At 53.8% G+C, this 13,879-nt stretch overlaps 1 protein-coding gene across 1 annotated transcript; it reads right to left on the bottom strand.

Moving 5' to 3' along the window:
* Positions 1-202: 202 nt before the first annotated feature.
* LOC120670183 (probable lysophospholipase BODYGUARD 3) lies at positions 203-4,190 on the bottom strand. Its single transcript, XM_039950247.1, has 3 exons — positions 2,940-4,190; positions 2,444-2,649; positions 203-1,010 (listed from the first exon to the last, which is right to left on the bottom strand). The coding sequence occupies exons 1-3, from the start codon at positions 3,885-3,887 to the stop codon at positions 683-685; spliced, it is 1,482 nt and encodes a 493-aa protein (XP_039806181.1). The 5' UTR covers positions 3,888-4,190; the 3' UTR covers positions 203-682.
* Positions 4,191-13,879: the final 9,689 nt, after the last annotated feature.

Raw genomic sequence — 13,879 nt, 5'->3', positions numbered from 1 at the left:
ATAACATATATGTTATTTTTATAGTAGTTATTATTAGATCACTAGAACACAGTTCATAGTTTCGCACAGGGCCTCCAGATTTGCCGGTACGGCCTGTGGCACGGAACGGAACCGGTCACTTTCATGGCCCGATAAGACGTGATGCAAATGGGGAATCAGTCGAGGAGATCGTGGCCGTCCGTCCGTTCCGAAAACCAACTTGTGCAGCAACTTAATGAATTCCATTATGTATGTGCTGTTACAAATTGATCGTGATTGAGTTGGAGACAAGACACGCTAGCTGCTGATGAGCGCCAACCAACTCGTTGGTCCATTCAGACAATCAATACAGGCAGGCACTTTCTTAGTTTCTTTGTACTAGAGAAGATGAAGAAAAAAAGAGAGGAGAATACAGCTACTTTGTATTTTGATTTTTGAAGAAATAAAAAAAAACTCTTGCAAATGATTGATGGCAGAGGATACTACAGTACAGTTGCTCGCTCATCCTGCTGATATAATATAGTACATGGGTTTGCTCTTTTTCTTTCTTTCTTTTCCTTGCTGCATTGCAATCTGCAGACTGCAGGGAATTAGCATCGACGTTATTGCATCTTCTTGACAGGCCATGAAATCTTGCAGGCAGGGTCGTCTCCACCTCTGTGCCCTGTTGTCGGGCGATCAGTCAACCACCAGCCGCAGCCAGCTAGTCGGCGGCGGCGCTCCTCCAGATGGCCTCGAGCTCGGCGGCGAAGCGGTCCTCCTGGCCGACGATGATGGTGATGTGGTCCTTGCGGTCGTAGACGGTGACGCGGGCGCGCGGCACGCGGGCGCCGACGGCCAGCGCGCACTCGACGGGGAGCAGCTCGTCGTCGCGGCCGTGGAAGACGGCCACCTTGCACGACAGCTGCGACGCCAGGACGTCCAGGTACGCGTCCATCCGGGCCGCGCTGCCGCAGATGATGTTGTGCAGGGTGTGCCACGCCGCGTTGTGGGTGTGGCACATGAACGCCTCGATCAGGAACGTCCGGACCCTGCGCCGCCATCACCAGCCGTGTGTGTTAGTTGTGTGCGGGCCACGGCGGCGCCCGGCCACCCATGACTCTTAACTGTGAGCTTGCCACTGCCCTGGCGTTGCCGCCGCCGCCGCTCTGGACGCAGCCTGGAGCGGGCCATGTGTGCGCTTGTACTTGCACCATGGCACAACCTCATGCCGGCAGCAAAGTTAAACAAAACAAAAACAAATCTTGCAACTACCAGATCTCACAGTGGATAGTATGCAACATGGATGGACACGGACCCGCACACTTGCACTGCCGGACTGCCCTGCCCTGCAGGGAACCTTCTGCTTGCAGGGCTAGTCATCCCTGCGCTAGTGTCTGTCTACTCTGCTCTGAGAACACAACAGAGCAGTGTTCACTGGCCGCCCGGCAAGCAGTCACTGACAGACCTGTAGGTTTGTTCCCGGGCCCCCCTGCCTGTACCAGCGTTACCCACCTCCCGTTTATCCCCCATCCCTGACCGTGCTCGCCCGAACAAGACGACGGCGGCGACGACGAAGCCTTTCGCCTCACGCTACGCCGGATCTATCTGCTCCGCGAACGGCCGCCCGACCCCAGCGCCGGCCGGGTGCCCAGGGCCAGGGGAGACCTGCCATCCCGGGTGCCCGCCGCGGCGTCGCCGAATGATTGCGGGCCGTGCGTGATGGGGGGAGGGGTTAAGGCGTGGGGGCCGTGCCGTGTGGCGCCGCCGATTTAGGCAAGGCAGGCAGGCAGGGGTCGCCGTCGCCGCCGCGCTGGGCTGTCTGCCGCTGGTCTCTGCCTGCTCAGGCCGCGCGCGACGCGGGTTAGTGGGCTTCAACTAGCACAAGTCCTAGGCCGCGCGTGTTCTTAGGAAGAGGACGGTGGATGTGGACGGCGAGGTCGATCGCGGGGGAGCCGCCGCCGGAGAGCGGCATTTTCCGGCGGGGCGCCACCGTTTTAATGCAGGCGACAGCGATCGATCGGGAATGACTGACTACTACTCTCCTCATGCTCCAACCGGGATCTTGTCGCCGTCTCCGTGTTCTTCCGAACGGGCAGAGCAGAGCCCGGAATTAAGGGAGGGGAAGGCGTGCAGAGCAGAGCCCCGGGTACAGCAAGAACAGGTACCGACAGGACTGGTACTTCCGAACGGGCAGCTGCGGCCACGCCTACCTTGTTAGCTCCAATTCAATGCGGCCAACGTGTTTCATTTGGATTCAAAATTGTTTCTCTTTTTCTACTCGTCTGCTAGCAGTTTGTGTTCCGTTCATGTCCTACGCGGCGGCGTGGGGCCTGTCGTGTGCGTGCCGGCCGGCCGGCCGCGGTGAGAGCAGAGGGGCGGGTGGCCACTCAGTCAGTCCGCTGGGGCAGCAGACAAGAGCAGCCAAGCAAGCACAGGTGCGGAGCAGCAGTTAGTTACTAAGAAGAGGAGGAGGAGAGAGCACCTGTTCCTGGTGAGGATCCTGAAGAGCCGGTCCCAGACGCGGTGGTGCCGGCAGATGGTGAGGCAGATGGTGCGGCTCACGTGCTCGTACCAGCACGCCATGGACGCCCCGAACGCGATCGGCGGCCACACTCGCCGCGGCGCCACCCGCCGCATCACGTACTGCGTCGCCGCGCCGGCCTCCGACTCCGGCACCGGGAAGTAGGGCTGCACCCAGAAATGTCGTCAGGTCACCCATGGTGGTTACAGCTGCAGTTCATCGATCTTGCGTGCCATGGTCATCCACGACGGCGGTCACCCGGTCGGAGCTTAATGCGGCCGCCGCGGATGCAGTTGGTGCGTGCGTGTTGTTGACTCACGGTCACATGCAGCTCGCGCCTCTGATGTGTCAGTGTCCTACTACGATCCCAGCTGTATCTTTCAGCCAGGTCAAGTGGCAGCAGCAGCAACAGCCGAGTACAGGCAGCGATGGTGATCGGCGGCGAGCAGGCACGTACCGGCGCGAGGAGGGTGAGCGACTTGACGGCGGCGGGGTACTTGACGGCGAGGGCGAGGGCGAGGACGGAGCCGAGGGAGTGGGCGACGACGTGGAAGGAGCCGAGGCGGAAGCGCTGGAGCACGGAGCGCTCGATCATCTCCACGTGCTCCCGCAGCGTGTAGAGCGACTCCGCCGGCTTGGGGCTGCGCCCGAACCCGAGGAGGTCCACCGCGAACATCCGGTACCGGCCGCGCGCCGCCGCGCTGAACGCCGGGAACACCGTCTCCGTCCAGAACACCGACGACGAGATGAACCCGTGGATGAACACCACGTCCTCGGCCGCCTCGGCCGGCGGCGGCGGCGCCTGGACGTGGACGTAGAGGAGCGACGCGGAGCGCGGCGCGGCGCTCCAGGCGTGGCAGACCTTGCAGTCGCAGTCGGACCAGCACGGCGCCGGCGGGGGCGGGCGCGGCGGGCGGTCGATCTTGCCGCGGATCATCTCGGCGATGGCGGGGCTGACGGTGAGCGCGGGCGGCGCGGGGCCGGCCTTCTTGGTGGCGTCGGCCATCAGCGAGGGGCGCACGTACAGCGTGTCGGACACGTCCTCCAGCTGCATCTTGGACGACGACGCCGACAGCCGCACCACCTTGGGCCCCGGCGGCGCGAGGATCCGCGGGCCGCCGGCGTCCCCGCGCGCCGCCGCCGCCGTGCAGTAGCACGCCTTCCACTCCGCCTCCACGGCGTAGTCCACCAGCTTGTACACCAGGCACAGCACCACGTCCAGCACGTCCAGCGCCGAGAACACCACGAAGCTCACCGCGCAGTTGAGCGCGCCCCCCGCCGCCGCCGCCACCGACGCCCACTCCCGCTTCTTCTTCTTCCAACCACCACCGATGCCGCCGCCTCCTCCCCCCATGCCCGCCGCCGCCGCCGCCTTCTCCTGCCACACGCAGGTGGCAATGTGCATTGCTCCCCGGCCGGCTAGCTAGCTAGCTCCCGATCGACCTCGGCGGGCGACCGGCGGCAAAGCGCAACCGACGACGGCGGGCGGCCGCGCGCGCTCGGGCTCAGGAAACTCAGCTAGCTAGCAAACTACCAGCTGAGGCGCAGGGGGAGCTTCCCTTTTGTAATAGCGGGGGACGGAGGCGTCCGCGAGGGTTTAACTCCGGGCCTCCGGGGAAGAAGAAAGGGCGCGCATTTAAGCGCGGTTGGAGGCGGGCGGGTGGCGCGGTTTGGTTTCTTGCGCCAATTCTTCTTCCTCCCTTTTGGCTTTGGGGCAACGGGTTGGGTTGGGTTAAATAGGGGAGGAGGGTTTGGGTTGGGGCAGGGTTTCAAATCTCGGCCGGGAACCGCCAGTTTTCGGGTTTTTTCCCATTCCCGGTCCAGTCCGGGACGGTAAACCGGGTCCGGTTTTTTAAGTTTTATGCTTCTAAATCCAAAAATACAAAAGTATTTTTTTTTGCTACTGTTCCGATTTTGAACAGTGTCACCGGTTTTTGAAACCCTGGGTTGGGGTGGGGCTCTCATTAGCTCAGATAATTGGCAGGCACCGCCACCCGGCTGCCGCAGCTGAAAGCTATGTGCGGCATTTAATGGCGGCTTCCCTGGCCAGGTTAACGGTTCACCATGCTTTTTCACATGATGGCTTCATCCATGTCGGTGTGGTGGATTTCCGGTTTTGCCAGAGAGAGAGTGTGTGTGTTTTTCATCCTACACTTGAACACCATCTGCTAGCAGTCAAAGAAATGAAGAAGTGGCTTTTGCTGATTTGTTGTGAACATTTGGACACTGAATTCTATTTGGCTGGCTGTGGCTGTTGGTTGATATTGATTTGTTATGAGAGAAAAGTACTACTGACGACTGCTTGATGGTTGATCTATGCTGATTTTGGTGTGAAAGAAAAACACTACTTGTTGGCTGACATGACAGACGAATAGAGTCGTGGCATGGCCAACTTTTAGCAATAAACCACGGCAGGTGAGCCGAGCAGAAGAGTGCGGGCATGTAACATCTGCTGGCAAACGGCACCGTGCGCCAGTGGCTTGTGCTCATCAACTTTCACTTCGAATTACCAACTGCTATAGCAATTAGTATAAAATGAGATCAGAATAACACGTGCCGTTGAGGTGTTAGAAGAATACTAGTACGTACTCCACTTCACAGTCCCTAGCTAGTAGCTGTCCCTGTCCTGTGGAAGAAGAAACCCAAAAAAAAAAAGAACAGTAGAAGATTGGGCACATGCATGCCAAAAAGGGTATGGACGTATGGCCATCTACACGGAAACGCATGCTCGCTGCTTACCATACTCTGTCTGCAGGTACCTACTGTTTACTGCGCTCTCCTTGTTTTTCATGTGTAGTAGTAGATGCATTATGCAAGCGGCGCCCCTTTTCATCTGCAGATCAGTGGAGTTCATGTGACCAATGCAGGTAGGCTGAACTGCCGGGCGAGCCCAGGGTCACCGTTGACAATTTGGGAACCTTTCTTTTCGTCAGGGTTGGATGGATGAGGATCTTGGCTGCAGGCAGCACCTAACCGGAGACGACGAGGTGAAGTTACTCCGGCCGCGTCAGAGCGAGCGGTGGGTGGCCGTTGAGCCGCCGCGCCGGAGGCGGGAGAGTGAGCTGCTGATGCGGCTGCAGGCTCGTCGGGCCATCTGCAGCAGCCGATGGCAGGTGGACCGGGTCCTCCCGTTCCCGTCGACCACAGGTTGACCTGGCGGTCTCGGCCAATGTCGTCGCCGTCGGCCGGCCAGCCGTAGCATGGCCTCCCAAACGAACACCACGTCGCCGTGCCTCACAGGCAATGCAGGCGGGCCCTACTCTGGAAGAAGAACAGGGTGGACAGCGGAGAAGCAACCATGGTAGCGCAGTCCGTGCAGGTCATGCGATCACTGTTCGGTGGCTGGCTTGCATGCAGTGGATGACGAGGAGCCGGCGCCGGCCGGAGACGGTTAACGAGTTACTCCCCCAGGCAAGTCCTACCACAAGCAGCCACCAGGGACGACGGGGGCGATGACGACACGCTGGACATCACAACAGCGAGAGCAGAGACAACTGGACGAGAGGAACCTCGTAGCCAATGAGCGTCAGTTCACTCCTCAATTGCCCGGGTGGCAGTGTCGTAACGGAACACAATGCAAGTGGCCAGACTGCTTGCGCCTGATTTGGGAGTCGCCGCGACCCCGTTCCGATCTGGGCACTGCCATCGTTATGACTAGTTACGATCGTCTCGGCCCTTTCCATGATTCCATTTAAGGGCGCCGCGCCCGACGGCGATCGAGTGGCCTCCGGCGCACGCAGCCGCCGGCGGGGACCTTCCGTCGACCGGGTTGGGGACGCCGGGGTGATCGAGCACGGAGAACCGGTGGTTGGCCGTGGAAGAAGAAATCGCCACGGCCACGTACAGGGCCTCGGCCAGTCGCTGTCGGTTAGGTTGATCTATCTCATGGTGTTGGTGTTAGACTTGGACCAAGCCATGGCTGCTAGCTGCTAGCACTAGTTTGTCGGATGACGAGGGACCGAAAGGGCGACCAGAGGGGGGTGAATGGGAGCCGATTCAAATTGCTTGCAATCGAAAAGAACGGCTTAGTCCCAAAGAACACGCACAACCCTAAAGTCCTAGGCACAGTATGGAGTAGTTATGGTGGAGCTACACCAACACAAGAAAGCCCTAGGAACAAATAAGATCCAACGTGGAAGCAAACACTGAAAAGCAGCACAAGAACCAGCACGGTATAACACACAGGTTGATCCGACGCACAGATTTGAACAGCTTCGGTTCAACCAATGAGCAGGGCCGGCAGCAGAGGGAAGCAAGCACTGGTTGATCCGACGTGGAGATTGACACGACGTCGGTTCAACCGGTGTCAGCACACACCGGATGATCCGGCAAAATCAAAATCCAAACATCGGTGCAGTTATCCAGAGGGACTGCAAAATGACTTAGCGAGCATCGGTTAAACCGACGCTAGCAAAACCAAAGCACCGGTTTAACCGACGTCTAGGAAAATCTATACGCCAGTTGAACGAGCGAAACAGCAAAATCAGTAGTAGCACCAGTTGATCCGATGCATGTAGAGTTTGATGCACCGGTGCAACCACAGAAAACCCCAAAAACCCTAACACGTGAAAACTCCACCCACCGGTTGATCCGACGCAAAAGAATGTAAGCGTCGGTTCAACCGGTGATAATGAAAAAATCCTGCCCGAGCCCAGAACCTCTGTTTTTCCTCTCGGTTCGATCCAAAACTCGATGATTGGAAGATCAAATCGTGTCCAAACCTCACTAAAATTTGCAGGCACGATCACAAAGGACTTGTGACCATGTCCACGGAAGGAATCGACGAATCACTCCAAGGTTTGGGAGGAATCGAGGAAATCCCAAGCAAGAACGGGGTTTTCTCAAGAACACAAAAACGTCAATTCGAGTAGACTCGTGATCCCGGGGGTTTTGGCACTAGGCTAGAAGGGTTAGAACCACTTCAAAGAGTCACTCAATCTTCAAGAAACACCTCGACATCTCGTGGTCAAGAATCGAAGGAAAATCGAAATCATCCAAAACAAAGCACAAATCATACGAGATTGAATTGAATTCAAAACCCTGGAGGGCACAAGGAGGATTGGGCCTCCTTTCCTGATCAATCTCAGTACAAAAATCTCAACAATCCATCCCTAAAGTCCTAATCCTAGAGAGGAGAGTGAGGAACAGAGAGAAGACGCCAGGGAGAGGGTGGTGGCGTGCAGTCTAGGCAAAAAGGAGAGCGAGAGAGATGGAGAGGGGGTGAGGGGGTTTTTAACCCCAATAACTCTCAACCCAAAAGACTAAACTACCCCTAGACTCAATTAAACACTAGAAAGCCCGTAGGGGCAAAATAGAAAAAAGATACAAGGACTCAACCGACGGTCGAGGTTCTTTCTTCGAGTCGAAGTCTTCTCCGCGATGCCGCCATGTGGATGAAGCTCCGGTCTGCAGTTTTGGAGGGTCCACGAAACCCGGGTAGGTGGCCGGTTTTGAGAAAACCGCCAAAACTCCACGCGCGGGAAGATTCCTGTCTCCACGCCGTGGCCCTAGACGCCGTTCCCGCCTCGGCCTTCTGACGGACCTAGACGCCGCCCGACACCCGTCACCTCCTCGCCCACAGCGAGGCCCTAGACGCCGTCGACGCCCGTCGCCTCCGTCAATCCCGAGACCGACGCCCGTACCTCCACGACTTGGCGTCTTCTACCGCCGTCCGCCTGCTTGGTTTTGTGGCGCAAACCAAGAAACCCGCCTTCCGTCGTCGCTTGCGCCCTTGATCCAGGAGTGGACGCCACAGCTACCGCCCGGCATGAGCTCCAGTCCCGGCTGCCCTTCACCGCCGTCCACCGCACGGTCCATCGGCCACAGCACCTCCACGGCAGCTCTCCGTTAACACTTGACGCCCGTGTACCTGCAATTCAAAGACAAAGCGCACGATCACACTGCACAGTTGACAATTCACTCATCACAAGCAGGATAGAGTACTCAACATTCCTTAATCTCCCCCTTGATGAGTGCATTGTCAACACACCACAAACGAACCAAGATTGAAACAAAAACAGTGAAGAACAAAGAAGCAATAGAGAACTTGAACAAGTGACAAAAGCTCGAAAGAAGCAAGAACAAGTCACTTGACCAAGCAAAGATCAATTCCCTAAGACAAGGGCAACGACTCGACACAATCGATCAAACACAAGCATGACTCCTCAAAGACAGAGGCAGGGCTCGACACAGTCATGCCAGAAGCGAAGGGAAAACCAGGAGCTAAATAAAGCAAAAACTCCCACTGAATGCATTTCCCCCTTACCAGTGCAACTCTCACCAAATGTATGCACCCTCAGAGCCCTGTGCTCAACAAGTTTTTGGTTCTCTCAAAAATCAAACAATTTTCCCCCTTGTTCGATCACTAACCTTCTCCTCCTTGTTGGCACATGCACACATCAAGGCTTAGACCTAAAACTCCCCCTGAAACTGAGACTCCCCCTGAACATATGCTATGCAATGAATACAATGCATGAGGTGTAAGTGAAAGCATTCAGGGGATACAAGGATATGAGTAACAACTAGTCACAAGCACGTGTGCATCCTTAAACAAGACATGCATCTAGCTCAACAGGGTATATCAAATCAGTCTAGAGCTAGGCAAGTTCCAGTTTAGGAGAAATAAAAACATCTCCCTTCATCTAGCACTAGCAAGTAGGGAATGAAAGACAGTGCTAATCAAACTCATACAGGTGAGCCAAAAACATCCAAAGCATGTTGTAAATATTGATGTTGCAATCTCATTATATCAAGCAATTTAAAGCCAGGGGTTGAAAGCTTGTCATGCTTTACTTAGCAACGAGACCAAGCCTATGCCAAAGACAATCAGAAGATTAAGACACTCGTTTCAGTCATGCACAGCCTTGCCGGAGTTCTCACAAGTACAAAGTGAGCCGTCCCGAAAGCTTGATCAGTGCGACAAGCAATCCCACCTGGACCTTCCCATTCCATTTCAAGCACAATTCAAGCTATTTTATCAATTTTAGATCATGTCAAGTATGAATTGCTTAACGAAAGGCTACACTAGCATGAATGAGATAGCAAAGCATATCAACACGCCCTAACATGCTAGTAGCCAAGACAGGGTGACCATGTTTTCAAATTTTCAAATCAAAATAGCTTAACTCAGATGAAGTCATATACATAGTGGAGCAAGCTATACATGATCACATTTATAAACTCACACTAGCAAGCACTAGGAGATCATAGCAATGTATACAAGAATGCTAGTGCAAGTGAAGCAAAGCAAAATGCAGAAATGTACAATGCATATGCACAATGCAACTACCAAACCTAGAAAACTAAGAGAAGAACAAATAAACCCTACAAAGCTACCCAAAGAAAAGTCAGCGATCAAAAGGGGTGACAAACCCCAAGCTCCCCTCGCAAGCGAGCAAAGGTGTCCTGCTCAAGAGGTTTGGTTAGGATATCTGCGGTTTGCCTCTCTGAAGGGACATTGATCAAGTCTATGTGGCCTCTCTCATGATTGTCTCGCAGGAAGTGGAACCAGATATCTATGCGTTTGGTTCTTGAGTGTTGGACAGGGTTCTTTGCAATGCTAATAGCAGACATGTTGTCTATGAAAATGGGAACCCTATCAAAACTCAGTCTATAATCTTGTAAGGTTTGTTTCATCCATAGGATCTGGGAGCAACGCTAGCCTGCTTGCGAGAGGACCAAGACACCAAAGATGTACCGAGAAATTGACAAGTGCCGGATGTTGACTTGCGATCCAACCTACACCCACCGAAATCGGCATCAGAAAATCCCACCAAGACCAGAGAGGAATCCGCAGAGTACCAAAGACCAAATTCAGGGGTGAATTTCATATATCTGAAGATGTGTTTCACCACCTGCCTGTGGGAGGTGCGCGGAGAAGCCTGGTACCTCGCACAGAGGCCGACACCGAACTGAATGTCCGACCGCGTCGCTGTCAGGTACAGGAGGGAGCCGATCATGCTCCTGTACTCTGTCTGGTCCACCGCCTCGCCATCCAAGTCCTCATCAAGCGCCATCGATGTGCTAATCGGAGTCGGCTGAGGAGACAAGTCACTCATGTCGAACTTCCGCAGCAAGTCCTTGGTGTACTTCGCTTGATGGACGAACATGCCCTGAGGAGTTTGCTTGATCTGCAGCCCGGGAAAGAACTGCAGCTCACCCATCATGCTCATCTCGAACTCCCTGGACATCTGCTCAGAAAACTTGGAGACAAGAGCGTGAGAAGAGCCACCAAAGATAATATCATCCACGTATATCTGAATTAATAGAAAATCAGTGCCAGATCGCATGAGGAATAAAGTTTTACCCACACATCTCATTTTAAAACTCTAAGCCAACAAAAATGTTTTCATTCTATCATACCAAGCTCTAGGTGCCTGTTTCAAACCATAAAGTGATTTCTGAAGTTTATAAACACGGTTTGGAAACTTGGGATTTTCGAAACCAGGGGGTTGTTTCACATAAACCTCTTCTTCGATAAAACCATTTAAGAAGGCAGATTTAACGTCCATTTGGAAAACTTTAAAACCCTTAGAAGCAGTAAATGCAAGAAAAATCCGAATCGCTTCCAAACGAGCAACAGGGGCAAAAGTTTCCTCAAAATCAATCCCTTTTTTTTGGCAAAACCCCTAGGCAACAAGACGGGCCTTGTTTCGAACAACCAACCCATCCTATCCCTGTTTGTTTTTGAAAACCCACTTCGTTCCGATGGGATTACAAGCAGGTGGAGGCTCGACTAAAACCCAAACTTGGTTTCTTTCAAAATTTTCGAGTTCCTCATGCATGGCATTGACACAATTAGAATCAGAAAGAGCGTGTCCAATATCTTTGGACTCAAAAGAGGCAACAAACGCTGAATGAGCAAAGCCAGCGATACTTGTCACCTTGGACCGTGTGACTCGCTCATTGAGGTCACCTAGCATCTGTTGAGGTGGATGACGACGTTGAATGTGTCGCGGTGCTTCCCTTGTCGAAGTCGTCTCCTCCTCAACCAAAGCTGGTGCCTCCTCAGGTGCAGCTGGTGAAGGCTGAGTCACCTGCTCGACTGGCCCCCGGGAAGTAGACGTAGTAGGATCGGGGCCGTCATCATCATCCGAGCTTGTGGCGGAGGCGATTGGGTCCACAGCACGCGTGGTAGCCACAACATCACCCTCCACAGCTTCTTACTCCTCATCTTAAAAGATGGAGGTGCCGAGCTCATCTTCTCCTACAACTTCAAAGACAGAAGCATTGCACGGTGCAGTCTCGTCGAAAATGACTTCGCAAGTCTCTCTGACGATGTTAGAATCAATAAGCAGCACACGGTATGCTCTGGAATGAGATGCATAACTGAGAAAAATGCCGTCAGACGAGCGAGACTCAAACTTATCAAGATTTTCTTCTTTCAGCACAAAACACCGGCAACCGAAAACTCTGAGATGGTCAACATGGGGCTGGCGTCCAAATCGCAACTTATAAGAAGTCTTGTGCATGAAAGCACGCAAGAAAATGCGGTTGGACACATAACAAGCGGTATTGACCGCCTCAGCCCAGTACTTTCGAGGAGTCCTATGCTCATCGAGCATCGTCCTCGCCATCTCAACCAGCATCCGATTCTTCCATTCTACAACTCCATTCTGATATGGAGTGTAGGGGGAAGAATACTGGTGTTCGAGCCCTTGATCACTGCAAAAGGTGTAAAAACGAGCGTTTTTGAATTTTGTGCCATTATCACTGCGAATCGCTCGCATGGCCTGGGGTAGCTCGTTTTTCAACCTCAAGATCAAGTCTCGAACAAACTCGAAAGCCTCATCCTTGATTCTCATGAAAAAGACCCAAGAATAGCGAGAAAAGTCGTCCACGATCACAAGAACGTACAACTTCCCACCAACTGACATCACCCGAGAAGGACCTACTGTGTCCATGTGTAGCAACTCTCCAGGGTGAGCGGTCATCACCTGATTAACAGCGGATGAGAAGCGGCAATCATCTTCCCGTGCGACACGGATGGCAAACAAGGTCATTTTCAAACTTCAATTTGGGCAATCCTCGAATTATGCCAAGTGAGCTAAGTCTCGACAACAAATCGAAGCTCAAATGTCCAAGTCTCCTATGCCACTTCCACAAATCGGAAGAAGGACCAGCCAACAAGCAACGAGAAGGGCCAAGAGAAGTTCCAGAGAAGTCAGCCAAGAAAACCCGATCGCGAGGTAAAATCCGGTAAACTAAATCTCCTCTGGAATCCAAAACACGAGAACAACCCTCCTTGAAGCGAACTTCAAACTCCTCATCAAGAAGTTGCGAAATAGAGAGCAAATTAAACCCAAGGTTCGAAACCAAAGCAACTTCTCTTAGGGTAAAGCGATCAGAAACTCGAACAGCGCCTAAACCACGTACCTTTTCCTTACCATTGTCCCCGAACACAATGTATTCTTTTGAGCGCATCGGGGTGAGGCTGGAGAACCATTTGTCATTCCCGGTCATATGGCACGAACAACCGAAGTCCATGATCCACCTGTTCTCCAAGCCTCCAACCTGCACATCAGTAATGTGACAAAGGGTGAGCAAATGTCTCAACACTGGGGTTAGCAAAGTGAGAAGCAAACCAGTGTCGAGCCATTTGCTATACAGAAGGGTTAGCAAGATCAAAAGTGTGTCCCCTGTCCCGTATACCGCGAGGCTGACGACCACCACCGCGAGGAAAGCGTGGTGCATCGTAACCTCCTTCAAAGCCTCGATCCCATGGTCCATAGCCATACTGAGGACGACCAGGAGCACAACCGGCAAAGCGACCACCCGCTGGAGCACGGTAAACACCACCGTCTCCCTGTCCTCCACCTACACGGCGCGCCCTAGCATCTTGCCTACCACCACGCCGAGGAGGACCATGCACCCGAGCAGAGTACATGTCCGAGTTGCGTCTCTCCTGCTCACGCCTCACAGCCCGCTTCCTCCTGAAGCAAAACTCCTCCAGGTGACCCTCTCTGTCACAGTACTCGCAGTGGTACGTCACCTCTCTCTTTGGAGGTGGAGACCTAGCCTGTGGACGGGGAGGAGCAGCCCCCTTCTTCTGGGTAACCTGGGCTGTGGCAGCAGGGAGCGTATCGAGGGGATTCCTCAGCTCATTGGGCTTTGGAACCCAAATCTGCTTCTGTGGAGGTGCTTTTGATGGTTCCTTAAGCACACCATCCACAAGGTCAACAAGTGAAGGCTGTGTGCTCGTGCTAGCAGTGTTCAGAGCACTTGGAGCTCCAGCGGCCTTGTCGATCTTACCGTACAACTTGTCAAAGTCTGACTTCGTGTATGTGTAACCGACCCCAAACCCATCACCACGCTTGAACTGCTTGATCATCATGCCCAACTACAGCTCACTAGTAGAAACCCAACTAAGAATCGCCATAAGATAGGTATTCTCATTCT

This window comes from Panicum virgatum, chromosome 4N, assembly GCF_016808335.1.
Source record: "Panicum virgatum strain AP13 chromosome 4N, P.virgatum_v5, whole genome shotgun sequence".
Classification (NCBI taxonomy): Eukaryota; Viridiplantae; Streptophyta; class Magnoliopsida; order Poales; family Poaceae; genus Panicum; species Panicum virgatum.
The sequence above is the reverse complement of the archived record's forward strand: the minus strand, read 5'-3'. Positions and strand labels throughout refer to the sequence as shown.